This window comes from Hemitrygon akajei, chromosome 6 (genome assembly GCF_048418815.1).
Source record: "Hemitrygon akajei chromosome 6, sHemAka1.3, whole genome shotgun sequence".
Taxonomy (NCBI): domain Eukaryota; kingdom Metazoa; phylum Chordata; class Chondrichthyes; order Myliobatiformes; family Dasyatidae; genus Hemitrygon; species Hemitrygon akajei.
In genome coordinates this window covers 4,728,366-4,738,998 of record NC_133129.1, presented here as the reverse complement: position 1 = coordinate 4,738,998, position 10,633 = coordinate 4,728,366, and the positions used below count along the sequence as shown (strand labels likewise).

Here is a 10,633-nt window from a genome sequence, read left to right as displayed (position 1 = left end):
TAGAAGTCTTTATGTTGTGTCTCCATCACTGCGTACAAGCAATAAGGAAGGGAAATGTGGGAGGGTATTGCCTAGACACTAAGACTGTATACAGAATTGTTTTGTACACATGTATGCACAGTCAGATCAATATGTATTGATAAATCTGATGGCCTGGTGAAAGAAGCTGTCCTGGAGCCTGTTCGTCCTGCCCTTAATGCTGTGGTACTGCTTGCCAGACAGTAGCAGCTGAAACAGTTTGAGGTTGGGGTGGCTGGAGTCCTTGATAATCCTCCGGACCCTTTTTACTCAGCTGCAGAGCAGTCTGATTCTATACTAAATGCACCTTGATAATAAATTTACTTTGAGAGTTGAACTTTTCTGAACCAGGAGCAGTAAGGGGAAGAGACAGTCAAAGGGACATTTAATGTCAGAGGAATGTATACAATGTACGAGGGGTGATTGATAAGTTTGTGGCCTAAGGTAGAAGGAAATACAGCTCTTGTTACAGAATATTTGAAGTTAATAACCCGCCCGGAAACATCAGTGATCATAAATCTGATTCCAATTTCATGCCTACACTGTAATTGCTTGGCAAGATTCCACTTGGCTCTTCATTCATTCACAATCCCGGGGGCGAGATGAATTCAGTGGAAATCTTTGTTGTCAATATGAATGACGTGACAGTCAGGAGTCGGCATCCAATATAAGGAGGGTTTTGGGAAGTGGGAGACAGCAGGGAGAAGGCTCCGCACAGAGACACACACACACACACACAGAAGGACAACAGCGTCTGTACGCACATCGCAAGAAAAAGGATGAATCACAAGATGATCGCCCTCCTCATCGGCGTTGCTCTTCTCTGCGCTGCCACAGGTAGGTGCCGCCTGGCATTAGGCTCCTCCAAATTTAAGCATTGCAGCCATTTGGCCCATCCACTGCCTTGCTAGCCCAGTCTTGAATAGGTACTTCCCTGGGATCAGCTGATTTGCCCTGGCACTCCTGGGCAAGACTCTCAGCAGCCAAACTGTGCCTCCGGTTAGGACACCAGTGCTGAAGTTCTGGAGCTGCCCCTGTGCCCCACTTTGTGGGGATGCCATGTTGGCGCTGGAATGTGTGGTGACACTTGCAGGCTGCCCCCAGCCCATCCTTAGGTGATGCATTTCACTGTGTGTTTTAACGTACACGTGAGAGATAAATGTATCTGTTAAATTTGGTAAATCCTGTCATCCCACAGTTTAGAATCAGAATTAGTTTTATGCAACCACATGAGATTGTGCAAATACTGCAAATCTCTTCTCCTCACCTGCCATCAACCCCCTTGGGTCCCCTCCCCCTTTCCTTTCCCCCGTGGTCCAGTCTCCTCTCCTATCAGATTCCTTCTTCTTCAGCCCGTCTCCTTTTCACCTATCATCACTCAGCTTCTTACTTCATTCACCCACTTTCCCCACTCACCTGGCTTCACCCATCATCTTCTAGCCTGGCCTCCTTCCCCTCCCCCACCTTCTAATTCTGACGTCTCCCCCCCTTCCTTTCCAGTCCTGAAGAAGGGCTTCAGTTCCGAAATATTGACAGTTTATTCCTTTCCATAGATGCTGCTTGGCCTGCCGAGTTCCTCCAGTATTTTGTGGTTTATTGTCACTGTTGTGCACCTGTTGTTTTGTAGCGACATTACATTGCAAAGGCGTATAGCTACAAAATAGAGCAATAGAGCTGAAAGAGGAATAGTGAGATTGTGTTCATGGGCCGTTCAGACATCTGATGGTGGAGGGGGAAAATCTGTTCCTGAAACATTGAGTGTGTGTCTTCAGGCTCCTGTCCCTCCTCCCCGATGAGAAAAGGGCATGTCTTGGGTGGTGTGGGATCTTTTTGAGTGATCACTCCTTGAGGGTCTCCTGGATGCTGAGGAGGCCGGTGCCCACGATGGAGCTGACTGAGTTTGCAACTTTCTGCAGCTTTTCCCGATCCTGTGCAGTGGCCCCTCCACACCAGACGGTGATGCGACCAGTTAGAACGCTCTCCATGGTACATCTGCAGAAATTAGTCTTGGTTAAGAATCACATAATACCCCCCACCCCCACCCCTCTCATTCTGCCCAAAGACACGGGGCCACAGCCGGTAGAGCCACTGCCTCGCCATTCCAGAGAAGCGGTCCGTGTGTGGAGTCTGCAGGCTCTCACACCGCAGAGTCGTGCAGATGCGTCGGGTTACTTCCGCTGTGGATTTTGTGTAGGTGAGGGGGAGAATCTGGTGGGAATTCATGGTCACGTGGGAGACACAATCCACTTCAGATGTTGAAAAATCTGCTGGACGAACTCAGTGGACCAGGGAGTGTTTGTGAGGGAAAATGGACTGTGATCAGTGTAGGAATTGTGTAAATGAATGGCCGATGTTCTTAGAACATAGAATAGCATAGTACAGGCCCTTCGGCCCACAATATTGTGCCAACCCTTTAACCTTCTGTAAGATCAATCTGACCCTCCCACACAGCCCTCCATTTTTCTATCATTCTTGTGTCTATCCAAGAGTCTCTTAAAAGTATCTGCCTCTATCACCACCCCTGGCAGCAGGTTCCACGCACTCACCAGTCTCTGTGTAATAAACCCATCCCCTATACTTTACTCCGAACACTTTACAATTATGCCCCCTCATATTAGCCATTGCCTCCCCGTGGAAAAATCTCTGTCTGTCCACGTAGTCTATGCCTCATATCCTCTTGTACACTTCTATCAAGTCATCTCTCATCATCCTTCACTCCAAAGAGAAAAGCCCTCGCGGGATTATCCTGTCCTCCTCTAATCCTGGTAAATTTCCTCCACACCCTCCCAAAAGCTTCCACATTCTTCCCGTAATGAGGTGACCAGAACTGAACATAATATTCCAGGTGTGGTCTAACCAGGGTTTTGTAGAGCTGCAACATTACCTGGCCACTCTTGAATTCGATCCCCTGACTAACGAAGGCCAACGCAACATACACCTTCTTAACCATGCTATCAGCTTCCACAGAAACTTTGAGGGATCCGTGGGTGTGAACCCCAAGATCCCTCTGTTGCTCCACAGTGCTAGGAATCCTGCCATTAACCCTTCAAGTTCAACCTTCCCAAGTGAATGCCAGGGGGTCTGCTTCAGCACGGCCCGTCTCGGAATGTGGGTCCTAGAACCAGGCTCTACCCTGGTAATGATTTCCGCACTAATTCTTATCCTTCCATTTCCAGCGATGCCATCCAGTATCGTGATGAGCTGCTGCACTGAGGTGTCCAATCACATCAAAAAGAATATGCTGAGGCAAGTGGACTGCTTTGAAATCCAGGACACGCAGATGTGCAACATCAAGGCAGTGATGTGAGTATCACTGAGGGGTGGGGGCGCGGGGAGTTCTCTCACAGACAAGGGGTGGGGAGAGAAAGAGTGCATGGAAGCGACTGAGATCCTTTGGCATTGGGAGGAAGCTGTTGGAGACTTGTTCGACTGGTGAGACAGAGCAACACCCTGTCTGGGTGAGGTGGGCTGTGTGCTGAGCCCATTGCTGTACACTCTGCTGACACATGACTACATGGCCAAACACTCGAGCGAATGTACAGAGTAAATTTTATTATCAGAGTGCATACAGCAAGTGTCACTACATGCAGCCCTGAGATTCTTTCTCCTGTGGGCGTACTCAGCAAGCCTATAGAATCATAACTGTAAACAGGATCAGTGAGATCATTTAGAGCGTGTGACAACAAACTGAGCTTGCTAAACAACCTTGCCAAATCTAACGGAAGTTGGGATCCGTATGTGGCTGGGAGGAGTACGAAGGGGTGAAGGTCCATGGTCTTGGACAGAATAACAGTTTGTTACAGAGTAGATGAGAGAGGAAAGGAATTGACGACATTTTGGGTTGGTGCCTTGCATCGTTCAAGAGGTCAGCTCTCCTCTTCCCACTCACGCGCCCCAACAGGTGCCGCTCGACCCACAGAGCTCCCCCAGCCGCTCCAGAGTCCGGCCACTGCTGTCTCTTATTTTGGAGAGCTGGACGGTGGAGAGGGTGGCGCAGAGATCTCAGATGAGAGGTTAGAACATTAAACACTACAGTACAGGCCCTTCAGCCCACAAATACTTTAACCTACTCCAAGATCAATCTAACCCATCCCTCCTACACACCACCCATACAGTTTATTTTGTAAAATGCAGGTGTTGAAGTATTTGCGCACGTCTTATTCCATACCCGTTGAACACAGAACACTACAGCACAGCGCAGGCCCTTTGGCATTGAGTGTTGTGACAAACTTTTAATCTACTATCTACCCCTTCCCTCCTACATAACCCTCCATTTTTCTACCATTCATGTGTCTAAGAGTCTCTTAAAACTCCATAAAGTACCTGCCTCTACCAGCACTCTTGGCAGAGCATTCCACACACCCACCGCTCTCTGTGTAAACACCTACCTCTGATATCCCCCCTATACTCCCCTCCAAAAATCCTACAAATTATGCCCCCTCAAATTAGCCATATCCACCCTGGAGAAATGTTGCTGGCTGTCCACTCGATCTATGGCACCTATTATCATCTTGATTACCTCTATCAACTCAACTCTCATCCTCCATCGCCAAACACAGCTGTGGTCATAGCTTCTCAATTAATCAAAGGTTACAGGGAGAAGGCAGGAGAATGGGGCTGAGAGGGACCATAAATCGGCCATAATGGAATGGCAGTACAGGCTAGATGGGCCAAATGGCTGAATTCTGCTCCTCTGCCTTATGGTAATGAGTTTCACCAGGATGCTGCCTGGTTAGAGGCCAGGGGCTATAATGAGCGGTTGGAGAAATGTGGGACGTTTTCTCTGGAGCGGCAGAGGCTGTGGGGAGATCTGATAGAGGCTAATAAGATTACGAGAGGCAGAGAGAGAGAGAGAGTGGACAGGGAGTATCTGTTTGTCTGGGTTGAAATAACTAATACCAGAGGGTCTGCATTGAAGGTGTGATCGGGTAGGTTCAAAGGGGATGTGGTGGGGGGGCAAGTTCTTTTACACAGAGTGTGGTGGGTGCCTGGGGAGGGGGTAGAGGCAGATATATTGGGGACATTTAAGAGATGTTTAGGTCAGCACATGGACGTGAGGGAAATGGAAGGAAACAGACACTGTAGGCAGAGGGGATCAGTTTAGCCATTCGGTTACTAATTTATTGGTTCAGCACAACATTGTGGGCTGCTTCTGTGCTCTACAGCTCTTTGTTCATGCACAACTACAGACAGTGGCAACCTTCTGACATGTCCAATTTTTCCCTGCAGCTTCCATGTGGATTCACGGAAACTTTGTGCAGATCCAAAGAACCACCAGCTGAAAAAGTGGATGCTGAAAAACAAAAGCAAGAAGCAATGCAAGGCCAGAAGCTGAGAAGATGGACCAGCGATGGATTCCGAGACCAGGGTGGCCAACGGCTTCATTCAGTGACTGTGGGACCAATTGCAGTTGGCATCTCTTTCCAATCCACTTCTGAACTCAGGCACCTTATCACTATTGGAATGTTTACAAGCTGCTTTTCGATACTGGAGTCAAGTATTACAGCCTATGACAATATTTTAGAGTGGTTGAACACTACAATCCCCCACCAGGCCCTTCGGCCCATCTAATCTGAGCCAAATGTAGTCCCATCAACCGATATCCAGACGCTAGACCTCTATACACCTCCACTCCATATACATTACTGTGTAATTATCTTGGGCACATACTATATATATTGCTAGTACTGTAGTAATTTTATGTATTACACTGTTCTGCTGCTGCAAGCAAAAACAGATTTCATGACATATGCAAGTGATGATAAACCTGAATCTGATACGGGTCTCGATTGTGGACTGAGAATGGGAAAGGGGATGGGGAGAGGGGAATCATGGTTGGGAAAAGGGGAAGGGAGAGGGGAGGGAGCAGGAAGCATCAGAGATATATTTTGTAATTATCAATAAACTAATTGTTTGGAATCAAATGACTTTGCCTGGTGTCTCAGGGGTGCTTGTGTCCACCCTCCCACCCCCAGCACTCTTTCTCTGCCACCTGTCCCACCCCAGCACTCTTTCTCTGCCACCTGTCCCACACCCCTCCCGCCCCCAGCACTCTTTCTCTGCCACCTGTCCCACACCCCTCCCGCCCCCACCATTCCTAACAGCCTTTGTTCCCGCTAAATTTACAAACTTGCTCTCCAGTCCACGTTGACAAATACTGTACTGTGCAAAAGTCTTAGCCCCCCTAGCTAAATGTATGTGAGTACAGTACCTATCTAAACTTCTCTTAAATGTTGAAATCAAACGCACATCCACCACTTCCACTGGCAGCTCGTTCCACACTCTCACCACCCTCTGAGTGAAGAAGTTCCCCTTCATTTATAAATCTGCCTGGACAGTGAACGTGCATTCGGACTTCCCACATCTTGGTTTCCCTACAGTGTTAATTCATCCTCGCACTCTGGAAAGACTTGACACGCTTGCCAACCCTTAGATGGTGCACTCAAAGTTCAAAGTAAACATTTGTCAAAATACGTACAGCAAATGTAATCAAATACCACCCCGAGAATAATCCAACAGAGACTCTCCTCTTCACATTCCTCTCTTTGCCCAGAGCGTTACGGTTGCTAGCCGGAACCCTGCACTGTCCACTTTCTTAAAATATACACTCAGTGGCCACTTTACCAGGTATCTCCTGTTTGTGGTCTTCTGTCTGTAGCCCATCCACTTCAAGGTTCAACGTGTTGTGTGTTCAGAGATGCTCTTCTGCACACCACTGTTGTAACACATAGTTATTTGAGTTACTGTCACCTTCCCATCAGCTTGAACCAGTCTGACCGTTCTCCTCTGACTTCTCTCATTAATGAAGTGTTTTTGCCCACAGAACTGCCACTCACTGAATGTTTTTTTAAAATATTTTGCACCATTCCCTGTAAACTCTGGAGACTGTTGTGCGTGAAAATCCCAGGAGATCCCAGGATGGTACTTAGCCTCCCAGGTGCCAGGGTCCAGGATGTTTCTGATCGCATCCATGATAACCTGAAGTGCGAAGGAGATGAGCCAGACGTCGTGGTACATATTGGTACCAATGACACCGCTAGGAATAGGGAGGAGGTCCTGAAAGCGGACTACAGGGAGTTAGGAAGTAAGTTGAGAAGCAGGACCACAAAGGTAGTCATCTCGGGATTACTGCCTGTGCCACGTGACAGTGAGTATAGGAATAGAATGAGGTGGAGGATAAATGCATGGCTGAGGGATTGGAGCAGGGGGCAGGGATTGAGATTTCTGGATCATTGGGACCTCTTCTGGGGCAGGTATGTACAAAAAGGACGGGTTGCACTTGAATCTGAGGGGGACCAATATCCTGGCGGGAAGGTTTGCTAAGGCTATTGGGGAGAGTTTAAACTAGAATTGCTGGGGGGTGGGAACCGAACTGAAGTGACGGAGGAAAGGGAGGTTGGCTCACAAACAGAGAGAGCTTGGAGACAGTGTGAGAGGGAGGATGGGTAGGTGATAGAGAAGAGACACGCTTAGACCGATGGCTTGAGATGTGTCTACTTTAATGCAAGGAGTATTATGAACAAAACGGATGAGCTTAGAGCGTGGATCAGTACTTGGAGCTATGATGTTGTGGCCATTACAGAGACTTGGATGACTCAGGGGCAGGAATGGTTACTTAGAGTAACAGGCTTTAGATATTTCAGAAAGGACAGGGAGGGAGACAAAAGAGGTGGGGGCATGGCACTGTTGATCAGAGATAGTGTCACGGCTGCAGGAAAGTAGGAAGACATGGAGGGATTGTCTACAGAGTCTCTGTGGGTGAAGGTTAGGAACAGGAAGAGGTCAATAACTCTACTGGGTATTTTTTATAGACCACTCAATAGTAACAGGGACATCAAGGAGCAGATAAGGAGACAAATTCTGGAAAGGTGTAATACTAATTACGGGAGAGCAGTGACCACACCAATAGGGCTGTATTATAGACCACCCAATAGTCAGAGAGAATTGGGGGAGCAAATCTGTAGAGAGATAGCGGACCGATGTAAGAAACAGAAAATTGTAATAGTAGGGGATTTTAACTTTCCACATATTGACTGGAACTCCCACACTGTGAAAGGGCTAGGTGGCTTAGAGTTTGTCAAATGTGTTCAGGAAAGTTTTCTAAATCAATATATAGAGGTACCTACGAGAGAGGATACAATACTTGATCTCCTATTACAGAACTGAATGGGTCAGATCACAGAAATATGTGTAGGTGAACATTTTGGGTCCAGTGACCATAATGTTATTCATTTCAAGTTAATTATGGATAAGGATAGGTCTGGTCCTTGCGTTGAGGTTCTAAATTGGAGAAGAGCCAATTTTGTGGAAATGAGAAAGGATCTAGGAAGAGTGGATTGGGATAAGTTGTTTTCTGGCAAAGATATGTTCAGTTAGTGGAAGGCCTTCAAAGGCGAAATTTTTAGAGTGCAGAGTTTGCATGTTTCTGCCAGGATTCAAGGCAAAGTTAACAGGCATAGGGAACCTTGGTTTTCAAGGGATATTGGTGATCTGGTTAAGAAAAAGAGAGAGGTGTATAGCAGGTATAGGCAACAAGGAACAAATGAGGTACTTGAAGAGTATAGAAAATGTAAGAAAATACTAAAGAAGGAAATCAGAGAGGCAAAAAGAAGACATGAGGTTGCTTTGGCAGATAATGTGGAGGTAAACCCAAAGGGTTTCTACAAGTATATTAAGAGTAAAAGGATAGTAAGGGACAAAATTGGTCCCCTAGAAGATCAGAGTGGTCCTCTATGTGTGGAGCCTCACCAGATGGGGGAGATCTTAAACAGTTTTTTTGCATCAGTTACTCAGGAAACTGGCATAGCGTATATGGAAGGAAGGGAAACCTTGAGAGAGACTAGTGTAGAAATTGCAAGGGACCTGGCAGAAATATTTAAAATGTCCTTAGCCACAGGTGTGGTGCCAGAGGATTGGAGGGTAGCTCATGATGTTACATTGCTTAAAAAAGGCTCCAAAAGTAAACCATGTAATTACAGGCCGGTGAGCCTGACATCAGTGATAGGTAAATTATTGGAAGGTGTTCTGAAAGATTGGATATACAAGTATTTGGACAGCCAAGGGCTGATTAAGGATAGTCATCATGGCTTTGTGCATGGTAGATCGTGTTTAATGAAACTTGTAGTGTTTTTCAAGGAGGCTACTTACAAAGTAGATGAAGGCTGTGGATGTTGTCTACATGGACTTTAATAAGGCCTTTGACAAGGTCCCACATGGGAGGTTAGTTCAGAAGGTTCAGACACTAGGTATCGATGGAGAGGTTGTACACTGGATTTGAAATTGGCTGTGTGGGAGAAGACAGAGAGTGGTAGTGGATGATTGCTTCTCAGACTGGAGGTCTGTGACTAGTGGTGTGCCTCAGGGATCTGTGCTGGGACCATAGTTGTTTGTTGTCTATATCAATGATCTTGATGATAATGTGGTAAATTGGATCAGCAAGTTTGCTGATGACAGTAAGATTGGAGGCATTGTGGACAGCGAGGAAGTCTTTCAAAGCTTGCAGAGGATTCTGGACCAACTAGAAACATAGGCTACAAAATGCAGAAAAGTGTGAGGTGTTGCATTTTGGAAGGACATACACAGTAAATGGTAGGGCACTGAGGAGTGCAGATGAACAAAGGGATCTGGGAGTTCAGATACGTAATTCCCTGAAAGTGGGATCACAGGTAGACAGGATTGTAAAGAAGGCTTTTGGCACCCTGGCATTCATAAATCAAAGTATTGAGTATAGGAATTGGGATGTTATAGTGAGGTTGTATAAGACATTGGTGAGGCCAAATTTGGAGTATTGTGTGCAGTTCTGGTCACCTAGCTATAGGAAGGATATCAGTAAGATTGAAAGAGTGCAGAGAAGATTTACTAGGATGTTGCCGGGTCTTCAGGAGTTGAGTTACAGGGAAAGATTGAACAGGTTAGGACTTTATTCCTTGGAGCATAGAAGAATGAGGGGGGATTTGATAGAGGTTCACAAAATTATGAGGGGTATAACCAGAATAAGTGTGAGTAGGCTCTTTCCACTTAGATTAGGAGAGATAAATATGAGAGGACATAGCTTTAGGGTGAAAGGGGAAAGGTTTGGGGGAACATTAGGGGGAACTTCACTCAGAGAGTGGTGAGAGTGTGGAGCAAGCTGCCATCTGATGTGGTAAATGTGGTCTCTCCAAATTTTAAGAATAAATTGGATAGGTACACAGCTGGGAGAGGTATGGAGGGTTATGGACTGTGTGCAGGTCAATGGGACTAGTGGAATAAAGTTTTGGCACAGACTAGAAGGGCCAAATGGCCTGTTTTCTGTGCTGTAATGTTCTATGGTTCTAATAACAGGGTTGTAGTGGTGGGAAATTTTAATTTCCCAAATATTGATTGGCATTTCCCTAGAGCAAGGGGGTTAGATGGAGTGGAGTTTGTTAGGTGTGTTCAAGAAAGTTTCTTGAAACAATATGTAGATAAGCCTACAAGAGGAGAGGCTGTACTTGATCTGGTATTGGGAAATGAACCTGGTCAGGTGTCAGATCTCTCAGTGGGAGAGCATTTTGGAGATAGTGATCACAATTTTATTTCCTTTACCATAGCATTGGAGAGGGATAGGAACAGACAAGTTAGGAAAGTATTTAAT

At 46.3% G+C, this 10,633-nt stretch overlaps 1 protein-coding gene across 1 annotated transcript; it reads left to right on the top strand.

The window, feature by feature from the left end:
* Nucleotides 1–420: 420 nt before the first annotated feature.
* LOC140728687 (C-C motif chemokine 28-like) lies at nucleotides 421–5,534 on the top strand. The gene is made up of 3 exons (XM_073047649.1): nucleotides 421–855; nucleotides 3,195–3,321; nucleotides 5,248–5,534. The coding sequence occupies exons 1-3, from the start codon at nucleotides 798–800 to the stop codon at nucleotides 5,351–5,353; spliced, it is 291 nt and encodes a 96-aa protein (XP_072903750.1). The 5' UTR covers nucleotides 421–797; the 3' UTR covers nucleotides 5,354–5,534.
* Nucleotides 5,535–10,633: the final 5,099 nt, after the last annotated feature.

What these genes read in the sequence shown, in the direction of transcription:
- LOC140728687 (XM_073047649.1), top strand. Translation starts at nt 798, where the DNA reads ATGAATCACAAGATGATCGCCCTCCTCATCGGCGTTGCTCTTCTCTGC. An exon ending in TCTTCTCTGCGCTGCCACAG is followed by an intron (nt 856 to 3,194) that starts GTAGGTGCCGCC and finishes TTCCATTTCCAG; the next exon opens with CGATGCCATCCAGTATCGTG. An exon ending in TGCAACATCAAGGCAGTGAT is followed by an intron (nt 3,322 to 5,247) that starts GTGAGTATCACT and finishes TTTTCCCTGCAG; the next exon opens with CTTCCATGTGGATTCACGGA.